Here is a 16,063-nt window from a genome sequence, read left to right on the forward strand (position 1 = left end):
GCATGAACGGGGGAGGGGCAGAGAGAGAGGGAGACACAGAATCGGAAACAGGCTCCAGGCTCTGAGCCATCAGCCCAGAGCCCGACGCGGGGCTCGAACTCACGGACAGCGAGATCGTGACCTGGCTGAAGTCGGACGCTTAACCGACTGCGCCACCCAGGCGCCCCCATAATGTGAATTTTTAACAAACTTTTAAATAATCTTTACACCCAACATGAGGCTCAAATTCAGAACCTCAAGATCAAGAGTTGCACACTCTTCCAACTGAGCCAGCCAGGTGCCCCTAAAGCGAAATTTTTAATAGGGATTGGGACTTGGGGTACCTGGGTAGTTCAGTCAGGTAAGCGTTGGACTTTAGCTCAGGTCATTATCTCACGGTTCGTGAGTTCAAGCCCCGTGTCAGGCTCTGTGCTGACAGCTTGGAGCCTGGAGCCTGCTTCGGATTCTGTGTTCCCCTCTCTCTCTGCCCCACCCCTCCTTGTGCTCTGTCTCTCTGTCTTTCAAAAATGAATAAACATTGGGGCGCCTGGGTGGCTCAGTTGGTTAAGCATCCGACTACGGCTCAGGTCACGATCTCACGGTCCGTGAGTTCAAGCCCCGCGTCCGGCTCTGGGCTGATGGCTCGGAGCCTGGAGCCTGCTTCCGATTCTGTGTCTCCCTCTCTCTCTGCCCCTCCCCCGTTCATGCTCTGTCTCTCTCTGTCTCAAAAATAAATAAACGTTAAAAAAAATTTAAAAAGAATGAATAAACATTAAATATATATATATATATATATATATATATATATATATATATATTGAAGTGATAATATATATATATGGATTGGGACTAGATTGAAAGTTTGTAAATTTACCAAAGGATACTATGGAAGATCTGAACTACTGGTAAGACCACAGTCCTATCTCTATACCTACTTTAAACATTACATTTCCTAAAGAAAATGAACAATGACAAATGGAAAACTTACAGGCACTTTTCAAATTCTGGAAGAACAGTTCCTAATTGCATTCGCCGACGAGTTACATCAAACGGGTAGCTAAAAGAAGAAAAAGGCAGAAGGATATAAAAATGATTTCTAGCATTGTACTCAACAATTATTGAATACAAAGTCCTACATGTTATTTCCCTAGGAAATAATGTGTTCTTATACCTTTATTGTTTTGTCTAATTTAGGAATCAGGACATAAGCACATGAATACAATCAAACAGCAATAAAGAGGTCTTGCCTTTGCTTATGTGGTTCTATTGGGTTAGATGATTCTCTCTCATCACCACAATATAGAGTTCATTCCTCAAGGCCAAATTCAGTGCCACTTTCTGAAGAAACAAACTGGGTATTTTTCATTGTTGGAACCCTAGGACAGGGTTTCTCAACTTTGGCACTATTGACATTTTAGGTTAGATAATTCTTAATTGTGAGGATCTATCCTATTCAATGTAGGATGTTTAAGCACATCCCTGGCCTCTACCCACTCCATGCCAATAGCATAACCCCAGCTGTGACAGCCAAAATTGTCTCCAGATATTAATAAATGTCCACTGGAGGCAAAATCACCTCTAGTTAAGAACCACTACTCTAAAAATATTCAGCAAGCCCCCTTGTATACAGTAGACCAACAAAAAATTTTCCTTAAAGGCAAAAATTAACAATACAGATACTGCATTTAGAGAACAGAGAAAATTCTGTTAAAAAAAAATTTGCCTGAGGGGCACCTGGGTGTCTCAGTTGGTTGAGAGTCCAATTCTTGGTTTCAGCTCAGGTCATGATCTCACAGTTCGTGAGCCTGAGCCCCACATTGGGCTCTGTGCTGACAGTGTGGGGCCTGCTTGGGATTCTCTCTCTCTGCCCCTCCCCTGCTCATGCTCTGTTTCTCTCTCAAATTAGGTACACTTAACTAAAATATAAAATAAAATAAAATAAAATAAATAAAATAAAATAAAATAAAATAAAATAAAATAAAATAAAATAAAAAATAAAATAAAATAAAATTAAATTAAATTAAATTAAAATGCCTGAAATGAAATATACAAAAGGAATCTCTCTTAAGAGTGGGACCCCAGGTGATTTTTTTAAATTACTTTTATTTTGCTAATATTGACTACTTGTCAATGTAGTTAAACAATTTATGTAATTTATCTCATTCCATCTTCATAATTGCATGAAATAGGTATTGTTATCCCAACATTAAGAAAATTGAATCTTACATTCTCAAGTGTCACAAAGCTGCTTTTTACTTTCCTATTCAAAGATCTCCATGGTACCTAATATATACTTAAGTGATATATGACAAAAATAATGATATATTTGTATAATTATATATATATATATATATATATATATATACACACACATACATATATATATATTTTGTGTGTGTGTGCAAAAAGGTGATTTTATCAAAGCATGGGGACAGGACCCGTGGGCAGGAAGAGCTGCCTATATTTATATTCATAATGAAATGTTATAATCAAAAAAACATGTGGGGCTCCTGGGGGGCTCAGTCAGTTGAGTGTCCAACTTCGGCTCAGGTCAGGATCTCATGGTTTGTGAGTTCGAGCCCTGTGTCGGGCTCTGTGCTGACAACTCGGAGCCTGGAGCCTGCTTAGGATTCTGTCTCCTTCTCTCTCTGCCCCTCCCCCATTTGTGCTCTGTCTCTCTCTGCCTCTCAGTAAAAAAATTTTTTTTAATAATTAAAAAACATGTTTTTTTAACCAAACAGCTTAAGAAATAGCATTACCAATAATTGAAGTTCTGTATGCATTTCAATAGCATCTCCAGGAATTATTTTTTAATGGGGTAGTGAGAAGAAGAAATTTTATGGGAATCAAGGGAACAAAAACCTCAGTCTGAAGGATTCAGTTTCCAAGCCGGAAAAGACGTATGTGAGTAGAAGGAATTGGTTAGTAGAAGGGAGAGAATGTAAGAAGACAAGGTACAAGGATTAGAATACGGGAAAGAACAATGGGAAAGAAAGAAAATAGCATTCTAGGCAATGTTCTACAGTAACAAACAGTAAGACATAGTGAGTATTTGGATACGTACAATGTGAAAAATGGTTTCAAGGTATTATTAGGGCTAGAAGATTAATGGTTATCAATAACAAATAAGAAAGCTGGGAGCTGAGGATTGTCACCAAGAGGAAAAAAGGAATTAATATCTGAACTATGGAGTTTGCACTGATGGCAGAAGTCCAAGCAGAAATATCTAAGAGCTTGCTATACAGAAGTAATGGAGAGGAAGTAATGGAGAATTAAATAAAATTTGTTATCTGTGCAGAGGTGACCACTGAAACCATAAAGATAGATGAGCTATTCTACACATTTATGGGAAGAGCATAGGACTAAAGCCAGGCTGCGCCTTAAAATATCAGCATGGATAGGAAGAAAGAGGAAGATATGAATCAGTAAGATACTTGAAAAGGTGGGGGTGGGTGGGTTGGGAAGGCAGATGGCTAAGGAGAGGTACTGTTACAAAACTGAAGGAACTAGGGGTGCCTTGGGTGGCTCAGTCGGTTGAGTGTCCGACTTGGGCTGAGGTCATGATCTCGCGGTCTGTGAGTTCAAGCCCTGTGTCCGGCTCTGTGCTGACAGCTCAGAGCCTGCAGTCGGCTTCAGATTCTGTGTCTCCCTAGCTCTCTGCCCCTCCCCCACTCGCACTCTGTTTCTCTCTCAAAAATAAACATTAAAAAAAATTTACAAAAACGAAGGAACTAGAACAATTGGAAGGAAGCAAAAGAACTAAGAGGGAGCCTTTGGATCTGGTAAGAGTCAATGGGTATAGAATACAGTTTAAGAAAAGAAATGAGAAAGAAAAGATTTGAAGGATCTAGATTGGAAGTGAGTAGTAGTAAAGAAAAAGGTAAGAGCAAGAAGAGAATCAAAATAACTAGAGGTGCATGTTTCTACAAATGTGCAAGGTTCCACAGCCAGATTGCCAAAAGTAAACCACCACCTTTTTTTCTTTACCTTCAACCTAGTATGATCTGCTTCCACACACAAGTATACGGAATCTGCTTTCACACAAGTAATCCTTGACTGTAAAATCCAATGAACACCTTACTTTTCAGTACTTATATTACTTTGATTTTTCTTTTCCATTGGATACTCTTTTTCGTCTTTGTGACAATACTACATCCTGTTTTTCAGGATACTCCTCAGTCACAGAAAGCTTTTCTTCTTCTTCCTGAAAAATTCCTGCTTCTTAGTGTTCCAGCCTCTTTTTATCTCATCTACACAATCTCTCTTGGACTAGGGAAATCCTTTGAAGCTACTTTTTCAATTACAATACAGCAATCCCTTTATCTATATTCAGCAAATGTCCCAAAACCTAGTACATTGTCTGACACAAAGGAGGTCTTCAAGATTTAATGCAAGAGAAGTGACTGGGTCGCTCAGTCAGTTGGGTATCTGACTTCGGCTCAGGTCATGATCTCAGGGTTCATGAGTTCGAACTGCATCAGGCTCTCTGCTGACAGCCCAGAGCCCACTTTGGATCTTCTGTCATTTTCTCTCTCTGCCCCTCCCCCACTCGTTCCCTCTCTCTCTCTCTCTTCTCTCTCTCTTTCACAAAAATAAACATTAAATATATATATATATATACATGAGAGGGAGCAGGGATGGGCTAAATGGGTAAGGGGCATTAAAAAATCTACTCCTGAAATCATTGCTTCACTATATGCTAACTAATTTGGATGTAAATTTTAAAAAATAAAAAATAGGGGCGCCTGGGTGGCTCAGTCGGTTAGGCGTCCGACTTCAGCTCAGGTCACGATCTCACGGTGCATGGGTTCGAGCCCCGCGTTGGGCCCTGGGCTGATGGCTCAGAGCCTGGAGCCTGCTTCTGATTCTGTGTCTCCCTCTCTCTCTGCCCCTCCCCCGTTCATGCTTTGTCTCTCTCTCTCAAAAATAGATGAACGTTAAAAAAATTAAAACAAAAACAAAAACAAAACAAAACAAAAAATAAAAAATAAAGTTAAAAAAGAAAAAGATCTGCAAAGTGGTAAATATATATATATATATATATATATAATAAAAAATAAAATGAATAATGCTGAAAATCAAGATTGAAAAACTGCAATTTGATTGGATTAAGTTAATGAAGAAACTTACGATATTGTTTGTGCTATTGCTCCAGCAACACCACCACAAAGTAAGTTTATGTGGGTTTTCAAAACTAAGACATTAGGATTGTCTGATGAAGGTCTGCCAAGAAGGGTAGGGGCATGGGAAAGCCCAACACTCTTTAAGGTACCAAAAGTAAAAAATGAAACACCTGAAAAACAAAACATAAATTCACCATGATGCTTAAGATTACATAAACCATGAAAAGATACCATTCTTTATAATAACCAATTAACTCAAAGAACAAACTATACATTTCCTGATTTCTGAAAGAAAAAGGCTTAATTAATGTTTATAAGTAACCTAAAGATAACAAGATACCTATAACAATTATCGCTATGGTTTTCATACACTTATACTTCAATTTACTGAATAAAGGCAGTAGTTGGGTATAAATGCCAACTTATATATTAATAGGATTAAGTCGTTTTCCAAGGTTTCACATCAGTAAAAGTTAAATTCATGATTAATAATTACAAGTAAATACTACAACTTAAATTCACAATAACAATGATGGTGATAAGATACAAACAGAACATTCAGAAGTGACAAAAAATTGTTATTTTAACTCAGTGCCTAATTTTGTCTCCAAGGAAGAGTGGTAACCATGAGATAAATGTTCATATTGAATCACAAAACACATGAAACCTAGTAAATATTAAATTATCAATAATATGCACTTAGTGCTTGCTGAACATTTATGATTGCATAATAGACCCATTAAAGTCTTACATTAACAAAATCAAGAATAGAATTCAAGCAATCCTATCAACTAAGCATTATTCAAGATACCTTGATATCTACTAAATTTTAAAATATATTTAAAATATACTTGATGCTTAATAAGAAATAAGCACTAACAAAAATTTAGTCTAGGAGAATACCTCAATATATGCATTTATTCCTTATACAAAATTCTCATAACTTTATAGTATTTTGAAATGACAGTATACAATTTTAGAATATTCATACACTTTTATATATTCATACACTAAAGACTGAATCTAAAATCTGAAAAAGTTCACAATGGTGAAATTCGTAGCAAATTAAATGTAAGTTAAAAAAATTGGAAATACCTAAATAATGTGGAATAGTATTCAGTGAAAATATGACACAACTAATAAAATGATGTTTGTGAAGAGTACAGATATATGTGAAAAATGTTTGGGAAATGGGGAAAAATTAAGAAACAAAATTATATATATACTATAACTAGGTTAAAATATATTTTAAAAACAAAAAACTTAGAAAGAGAGGAAAATAAGACCAAAAAATTAAAGAGTTCTTCTTCCAGCATAATGGCAATCTAGGTATTCTGAATGACTGTCATTGCTACAGGTCTTGCAAAAAGAATGAGAACGTCTCCAAGAACCCCAGCACCACCACCTTCTAAAAACAGAAGCTGGAGCTCATTTGGGAGTTGTGGGCCCATGAAAGAAGTGAAGTGACTTTTCATATTGGTGCCAATAGCAGCAAAGCTATTGAGATGCATCTTGCTATTGGGTCTACAGAAGATGGAATCACTGGGTCTGAAACTCAGAGATTCAGATCAAGTAATGGGTTCATAATTAAAGACCACCAACATAGGAGGAGGCAAATAAATTTATACATTTATAATAGAGCAGGTAAGAGTTAGCCAAAATAAGTGAACAAGGAAGAAATATTTTAAAACATAACAAAGAAAAGCCTCTAGTGGAAATCAAATAGCAAGGTACAGAAACAAGTACAAATGTATCAATAATCACAATAACTATCAGGTGAACTAATTGGCAACTAAAGATTTTACAGACCAGATTTTTAACAATATCCAGTTATATAATGATTTCAAAAGAAATACCTAAAACATAAAGATATGAGAAAGTAAAAAATCAAAGGATGAAAAAAGATATACTAGGCAAATATTAACTTGGATCTGTCCAAAAGCTAATTATGAGTTAAAGGGAGGGGGCAGGGATTTGAACAATGATAATATACTAGATGATATTAAGAAACTTTTTTATGGGCACCTGGGTGACTCAGTTGGTTAAGTGTCCAACTCTTCGTTTTGGCTCAGGTCATGATCTCACAGTCCATGAGCTTGAGCCCCACATCCGGGCTCTGTGCTGACAAGCAGAGCCTGCTTGGGATTCTCTCTCTCCCTCTCTCTCTCTCTGCCCCTCCACTCACGCTCTCTCTCTCAAAGTAAATAAATAAACTTAAAAAATATGTTTAAAGTTCATAATAGTGTGTGGTTATGCTTTTTAAAAAAGCATAGAGAGGCACCTGGGTGGCTCAATTGGTTAGGTGTCCCACTTTGGCTCAGGTCATGATCTCACAGTTAGTGGATTCGAGCACCACATCCGGCTCTGTGCTGACAGCCTGGAGCCTGCTTCAGATTGTTTCTCCCTCTCTCTCTCTGCCCCTTCCCCACTCGTGCTCTGTCTCTCTCTCAAAAATAAATAAAACATTTAAAAAATAAAATAAAAAAATTAAAAAGCATAGAGAGCTGAATACTGAGATACTGTGGAGCTACTTTAAAACAATTTGGAATGAGGGGCGCCTGGGTGGCTCAGTCGGTTAACCGTCCAACTTCAACTCAGGTCACGATCTCGCGGTCCGTGAGTTTGAGCTCCCGTCGGGCTCTGGGCTGATGGCTCAGAGCCTGGAGCCTGGTTCAGATTCTGTGTCTCCCTCTCTCTCTCTGCCCCTCCCCTGTTCATGCTCTGTCTCTCTCTGTCTCAAAAATAAATAAAAAAAATTAAAAAAAAAAAACAATTTGGAATGAGAGTGGAGGGAGTATTTAAGGGTACAGATGAAACAAGATTGGTCCTGAGTTGATCACTTTTGAAGATAGGTCATAGGTGCATGGTGGCTCATTATACTATTGTCTACTTTTGTATACATTTCAAAATTTCCAAATTTTAAGAAAAAACAATTAATAAAATAATAAACTCATGGGATGCAGCTGAAGCATGATGGCGGGGCGGAGGGGTGGGTAGGAAGCCCACATTAGGAATAAAAAAACCCAAAGGTTGAAAATGAAACAGGTAAGCATCCAACTGAAGAATAAACATGACGAAAAAGGAGATAATTAAGAAATGAACAAGAATCAATGAAAGGTAAAATAAAGGTAGACTAGAGAAAAACACAAGCCAAAATTGATTCTTTGCAAAATCAAATAACTGATCAAAAAAAAAAAAAAGTGAAAAAAGGAGCATGGCAATAGAGTAGATGTCAAAATGATATGAAGAAATAAGGGAAATCTTTTGCTAAAAAATTGAAAATTAATCCAAAAAGGTCAAATTCAAAATGGTAAAGAAAGGCATGAATTACCAAAAATGGTTCACAAAAGATAAAAAATCTGAATGGTCCTACAACCATTTAAGAAGTTAAACCAGTATTAAAAAAATCACCCACAAAGAAAACTTTCAAGAAACAGATATTCTAATCATCTTATAGAGATGGAAGATGAGGAAATACTCTACAACTCATTTATGAGACTTATATAACTTTGATACCCAAACCACACTTCTCTCTTTTTTTTTAATGTTTATTTTTGAGAGAGAGAGAAACAACGTGCCAGCAGGGGAGGGGCAGAGAAAGGGAGACACAGAATTCGAAGCAGGCTCCAGGTTCCGAGCTGTCAGCACTTAGGCCAAAGCTGGAACTCATGAACGGGGAGATCATGATCTGAGCCGAAGTCAGATGCTTAACCAACTGAGCCACCCAGGTGCCCCTAGATGTAGAACTTCTAAAGACAATTAGCAAACTTAATCCAACAGGATGTAAAAAGGTCATTATGTCATAGCCAATTTGACTTGATCTTGGAACATCTATTAATATCATTTATCATAATAACATATTAAAGGAGAAAGCTATATGATTACCTCCATAAATGCAGGCGAGGGTGTCTGATAAAATTCAACACCAAATCAGATAAAAATTCTTAGCAAAACTTCCTTAACATCATAAATGAACATTAAACTAAATGAAGAAGTATTACAAACAGTCCCTTTAAAATAATTAATGAGCCAAAATGCCTACTATCATCACTTCTATTCACTGCTGCACTGTAGGTCCTTAGCATAGTACAGTAAGTGAAGATAAACATAAATAAATAAGGAAATAAGGATTAGAATGTAAATAAGAAAAAGACACCATGTGGACAGGATACGATTGCCCACATAGGAAACCCAAAACATCTGCAAGTAACACAGTGGCTGGCTATGATACCAACAAGTAGGATAATGGCTAGCTATAAAATCATAAAATTAAATCAAGTAATAAACTAAAAATGTAATTTTCTAAAAGACGCAACACAGCTTACATGGTATCTATAAATATATCTAACAAAAATGTCCCGGAACTGTATAAAATTTCATTCAAAATCCCAACAAGTGTTTTTGTGCAACTTCAAAATGGATTTTAAAATGTGCAGGAAACAGAATATCTATAGTTCCTACATTCCTGGAAAAAAAAAAAGCATAAGGTAAATGGACTTGTCCTACCAAATATAAAGAGTGCATAAAACTGCACTTTATTCTTATTTTTAGAAGTGGCACTGTAAAAAAAAAAAAAAAAGCAGTAGCACTGTAGATCACTGGGGAAAGGAGGGACTATGGTGCTGAGTCAAATGCTTATCCTTAGGGAGGAAAGAAATAATTCCTGAAGGAATTGGGGCTTAAATACAAAATGCTACAATTTAAAAATCATTCTTAGAAAAAAATGAAAGATCAAGATTCTGCCAAATTTGAAAATACCTGCATACGGAGCCATTCCTAATATAGTGGGCATCAGGCCTCTGTAAAATCCAAGGAAACCACCTTCCTTTTGAATGAAGAAAAAGTAGAAGTGAGATTACATTGTGTTTATTATGATAAACATCAAAAAGCAAAAGCATACATTACAATGAAAAAATTATTCTGGGACCCAACCTGAAACACAAATGTGTCACAATCATTATTAACATCAATAACTATAAATAAAATAGCTTATATAACTTTCAAAATATTTTTCTAAATATATAAGGACACATTATAAGGGCACCTGACTGGCTCAGTCAGTAGACCTTGTGACTCTTGGTCTTAGAGTCATGAGTTCAAGCCCCATGTTGGGCATAAAACGCACATTATTAAAAAAAAAAAAAAAAAAAGACACAATATAAACAAGAAAAGTAAATGTGAAATACCTTTGCATAAATTGTTTTGAATGCATGAATAATTCCTGTATAAGTGTGTTCCCCTTTCACCTGGAATGCTAGGCGTACTCTAACCATGTCAAGTGGGTAAGTACAGATAACTGCTGTCATACCTGAAAAAAAAAAGGAAAAACTTAAAAATGTAATAGAAAATATATATCTCTTTCCGATTAGTAGTGCTCTCAAAATATACCTATGATGAAAACCCAATGCAATCGAAAGTGATATTACTTATAGAATTAAATCATAATATTATCAGTTGAAAAACAACCTTGCAAGCAAAGGGTCAGTTTGTAAACTCTTTCAAAATTCTTCCCACTGTGAAGTTATATTATTAACACCAAAACAGTGCAGTGTAGGTGTATGATGAGTATTTTTTTAAATTCTATTTCTTGTCTATTTCCAGGAAAGATACCAGAAAGGAAAAACTATCTCCTAGCACTAGGCAAGATATTTGACTTTTTATGTATTATCTCTAATCCTAAAATGAAGAGATGTTTACCTATCAAAGGAATTTTTTTAAGTTTATTTTGTATTTATTTTGAAAGAGAGAGATATACAAGTACTTTGGATTATAAGCATGTTTCCAGAAGGAATTATGCTTACAAACCAAGGTTTTACTCTGTGTGTGTGTGTGTGTGTGTGTGTGTGTGTGTGTGTGTGTGTGTGTATTATCGTCTTCTTTATCCATTCATCTATTGATGGACACTTGGGCTGCTCCCCTAAGTTGGCTATTGTAAATAATGCTGTAATAAACGTAGGGGTGCATTGTCCTTTCAAATTAATGTCTTTGTATTGTTAGGGTAAATATGCAATAGTGGAATTACTGGATCATATAATAATTCTATTTTTAATTTTTTCAGGAACCTCAATGAGGCCTGCAACAGTGGCTGCACCAGTTTTCATTCCCATCAACAGTGCATAAGGGTTCCTTTTTCTCCACATCCCTGCCAATATTGTTTTTGTTTGTTTGTTTGTTTGTTTTTGAGAGAGAGCAATAGAGAGAGAACGTGTGCACGAGTCAGGGAGGGGCAGAGAGAAAGGGAGACAGAATCCCAAGCAGGCTCTGCACTGTCAGCGTACAGCCTGATGTGGGGCTTGAATTCAAGAACCCACGAACCATGAGATCATTACCTGCCGAAGTCAAGAGTTGAACTTTTTTTTTTTAATGTTTGTTTATTTTTGAGAGAGGAAGAAAGACAAAGCATGAATGGGGAAGGGGCAGAGAGAGAAGGAGACATAGAATCCGAAGCAGGCTCCAGACTCTGCACTGAGAGCAGAGAGCCTGATGCAGGGCTCGAACTCACGAACCATGATCATGACCTGAGCCGAAGTCAGATGCTTAACCAACTGAGCCACCCAGGCGCCCCAAGAGTTGAACTCTTAACCAGTGACTGAGCCACCCAGGTGCCGCTCTTGAGTTTTTTATTTTAGCCATTCTGACAAATGTGAGGTGATATCTCATTGTGGTTTTGATTAGCATTTCCCTGATGATGAATGATGTTGAGCATCTTTTCATGTGTCCATTGGCCATCTGTATGTCTTCTTCCAAGAAATGTCTGTTCATGTCTTCTGTCCATTTTTTAATTAGATTACTTGGTGTGTTTTTTTGTGTTGAGTTGTATCAGTTCTTTATGTATTTTGGATACTAACCCTTTATTGGATATATCATTTGCAAATATCTTCTCCCATTCAGTAGGTTGTCTTAGTTTTGTTGATAGTTTCCTTTACTGTGCAGAAGCTTTTTATTTTATTGTTTATTGTTTTTAATTTTATTTTTAAGTGATCTCCACACCCAACATGGAGCTCAAACTCACAATCCCAAGATCAAGAGTCACAGGCTCTATGGACTGTGCCAGCTAGGTGCCCCCAAAAGCTTTTTATTTTGATGTACTCTCAATAGTTTTTTTTGATTTTGTAAGAATCTTCTATTTTTGTAAAATACCAAAGAAATGTATGTTCAGTGTAGAAAAATTTTAAAAAATAGATAATAAAAATTAAACATATACATATTCATCCACCAGTAATAACCACCTACATATATAATATCCCAAACCCTTATACATGTGCATTTACACATGTAAACACACGCCCACATATATATTATGATAATAGTATAATTCTGGGATAGCTGGCTGGCTCATTCAGGAGAGGATTTGACTCTTGATCTTCAGGCCATGAGTTTAAGCCCCACTTTGGGTGTAGAGATTACTAAAAAATAAAAAACGTAAATTTAAAAAATAATTTTAATATGTAATTCTATTTTGTAGCCAATTTTTCTACTGTATGTTATATTATGAACATCTTCCCATGTGAGAAAAACATCACCTGGATGTATCAAAATTTATTAAAACAATCCTCTTAGACATTTAGGTTGTCTAACCTAATTTGATATATGCTCCATTATTTGTTATATGATATTGTAATAGTGAACAAGGTTTTGGTAAATGATTTTATAACTAAATATTTTTGTGCATCCTTATCCTTTCCATTATGGATAAATTCCTAAATTAGAATTATTAAGTCAAAGAGTAAGGCTTTTTTTTTTTTTCCAAATTCTACTAGTTAACATACGGTAAAATTGGTTTCAGGTGTAAAAGAGTAAGGCTTTTAATAGAAAAATTGTCTTCCAGAAAGATTGTTTCAATTTATAATGTCAGTCATTGGAATAAAAGTCCTATTTTCCTGACTTCTCAGAGTATTAGATAATTATTAGACAATCAGAATATTCAATTATTGGATAATTTCCCCAACATTTCATGGACAAAAAGCATTCTGTGTTATTTTGCCTTCTTTCTCATTTGACTTTTTATCTCTTTTTTTTTTCTTGAGGTTTTATAACTTTATTTGACACTCAGTTGTCAGTTCTCATCCACATTTTTGTTTGGATAGATTTTTTAAAAGTGGTGACAGATTTTTGAAAGTGGTTACCTGCTTGTTACATAGGTAACCAACACCTATAGCTTCTTTGATGAATCTTCATCCTCATTACAGCTTCTGAACAACCTCACTTGAATACAGTGTGAGGGACATTCCTTATTCTTTTGGCACAGACAGTTTTGTTGGGCCTAATGTCAATGTGTATATCTGGAGTTCCCATTTCCTTCAGGGAAAATTTCTGGATCTCTATGAGTACATGAAGCACATGCTTCCTGAAGACTACTCCATGGATGTACTTGTGGATGGTAAGGTGTGTTCTCTGGTCACTACCTTGTAGTCAGCAGAACAGCCTTATTTTCACCATCCCTCTTTGCAGAGCCGTTCTGGGCCCAGGTTGGGAAGGGAGAGTGCAAGGTATTGTCATGACTCCCTTTTCCTACATAGGCTTTTTTTTTTTTTTTAAGATTTTATTTTTAAGTAATCTCTACACCCATCTTGGGGCTCAAGCTTAACAATTCTGAGATCAAGGGTCATACATTCCACCAACTGAGCCAGCCAGGCACGCCCAGGCTTTTAATACTATCTTTTAAATAAGATAAGTTCATCTTTTTATTAGTCTTAACAAATAAAAATAAAACTTTTATGCCACAACTTTGACTTAGATTAGCCAACAATGTAAAAGTGATTTTATTTAATTTCCATTTTCTTGCCCTAATTTAACTTAAATTTTTTTTTAATGTTTATTTGTTTTTGATAGAACATAAGGGGGGAGGAGAAGAGAGAGAGAGGGAGAGACAGAATCTGAAGCAGGCTCCAGGCTCTGAGCTGTTAGCACAGAGCCAGACACAGGGCTCGAACCCACAGACCACAAGATCATGAGCTGAACTGCAGTCGGTTGCCCAACTGACTGAGCCACCCAGGCGTCCCACCCTAATTTAACTTTTTAGTTTTAAATTATTTTTTAGTATCTGTTTAATATTATTTAATAGACCTGACATATCTTACCCCATTTACTTAGCAAATGCTACTGTAATTTTGCATCCATTTTTTATCAGCGCACACCTAAATCTATACTAACTTTCAAAGCTTCCACTGCTCTCTAAAAAAAATCTACATCAGTTTGCCATCCTTATACAGGAGTTGGAAATGAGTGTTCTTACGTTATTATCTAGGTAACTTTCATAGCATCTCTACCTAGATGATTAAAACATTACCTGAGCTAAAAACCTACACAGCTAATATACAGGTAATATTTCAATGCAAACACACGCAACCCTTAGTTCTCTCTTGAGAATGACAAAAATTAAATTCCTCTAGACAATGAAGGGAAAGTCAATTTGAATAATATGTGAAGTAATGGAATTTAATTTATAATTTGAGAGAGAGAGAGAGTATGCGAGTGGGGAGAGGGGCAGAGAGAGAGAATCTTAAGTAGGCTTCATGCTCAGCTCAGAACCCAACAAGAGGCTTGATCCCACAACTCTGGGATCATGACCCGAGCCAAAATCAAGAGAAAGACACTCAACCAACGGAGCCACCCAGGTGCCTCTGGAATTTAATTTAAACACAAGCAGTATTTTGGATCAAGATTAGCCTAATGATGGTCTGAACAGGTTAGACTCATACAAGAAAGGTTGATCTATTTTTTTTTTATTTTTTTTAATGGTTATTTATTTTGAGAGTGAGAGAGCATGAGTGGGGAAGGGGCAGAGAGAGAGGGAGACACAGAATCTGAAGCAGGCTCCAAGCTCTGATCTGTCAGCACAGAGCCCAAGGTGGGGTCTGAACCCACAAACTGTGAGATCATGACCTGAGCCAAAGTCGGACGCTTAACTGACTAAGCCACCCAGGTGTCCCAGGCTGATCTATTTTTTTAAAGTTTATTTATTTATTTATTATTTTTTTAATATGAAATTTATTGTCAAATTGGTTTCCATACAACACCCAATGCTCCTCCCAACAGGTGTTCTCCTCTCCTCAATGCCCATCACCCACTTTCCCCTCCTTCACACCCCCCCATCAACCCTCAGTTTATTCTCAGTTTTCAAGAGCCCCTTATGGTTTGCCTCCTTCCCTCTCTGTAACTTTTTTTCCCCCTTTCCCTCCCCCATGGTCTTCTGTTAAGTTTCTCAGGATCCACATAAGAGTGAAAACATATGTCTTTCTCTGTATGACTTATTTCACTTAGCATAACACTCTCCAGTTCCATCCACGTTGCTACATAAAGCCATATTTCATTCTTTCTCATTGCCAAGTAGTATTACATCGTGTATATAAACCACAATTTCTTTATCTATTCATCAGTTGATGGACATTTAGGCTCTTTCCATAATTTGGCTATTGTTGAAAGTGCTGCTATAAACATTGGAGTACAAGTGCCCCCATGCATCAGCACTCCTGTATCCCTTGGGTAAATTCCTAGCAGTGCTATTGCGGGTCATAGGGTGAATCTATTTTTAATTTTTTGAGGAACCTCCACACTGTTTTCCAGAGCAGCTGCACCAGTTTGCATTCCCACCAACAGTGCAGGAGGGTTCTCATTTCTCCACATCCTCTCCAGCACCTATAGTCTCCTGATTTGTTCATTTTAGCCACTCTGACTGGCATGAGGTGATATCTCAGTGTGGTTTTGATTTGTATTTCCCTGATGAGGAGTGACGTTGAGCATCATTTCATGTGCCTGTTGGCCATCTGGATGTCTTCTTTAGAAAAGCGTCTATTCATGTCTTCTGCCCATTTTTTCACTGGATTATTTGTTTTTTGGGTGTGGAGTTTGGTGAGTTCTTTATAGATTTTGGATACTAGCCCTTTGTCCGATAGGTCATTTGCAAATGTCTTTTCTCATTCCGTTGGTTGCCTTTTAGTTTTGTTGATTGTTTCCTTTGC

General features: G+C 36.7%; 1 protein-coding gene across 2 annotated transcripts in view; it reads right to left on the reverse strand.

Annotated features, from left to right (window-relative positions):
* SLC25A16 (solute carrier family 25 member 16) overlaps nt 1-16,063 on the reverse strand; it is a 51,481-nt gene that overhangs the window by 3,688 nt on the left and 31,730 nt on the right. For both annotated transcript variants that reach the window (XM_047826386.1, XM_047826387.1), the window contains exons 5-8: nt 10,289-10,410; nt 9,861-9,927; nt 5,110-5,272; nt 968-1,036 (exon numbers count right to left, since the gene is read on the reverse strand). In XM_047826386.1, the coding sequence (XP_047682342.1) occupies nt 968-1,036; nt 5,110-5,272; nt 9,861-9,927; nt 10,289-10,410 (421 nt within the window). The remainder of the gene's footprint in view (nt 1-967; nt 1,037-5,109; nt 5,273-9,860; nt 9,928-10,288; nt 10,411-16,063) is intronic.

The sequence above is a fragment of the Prionailurus viverrinus genome, chromosome D2 (genome assembly GCF_022837055.1).
Source record: "Prionailurus viverrinus isolate Anna chromosome D2, UM_Priviv_1.0, whole genome shotgun sequence".
Classification (NCBI taxonomy): Eukaryota; Metazoa; Chordata; class Mammalia; order Carnivora; family Felidae; genus Prionailurus; species Prionailurus viverrinus.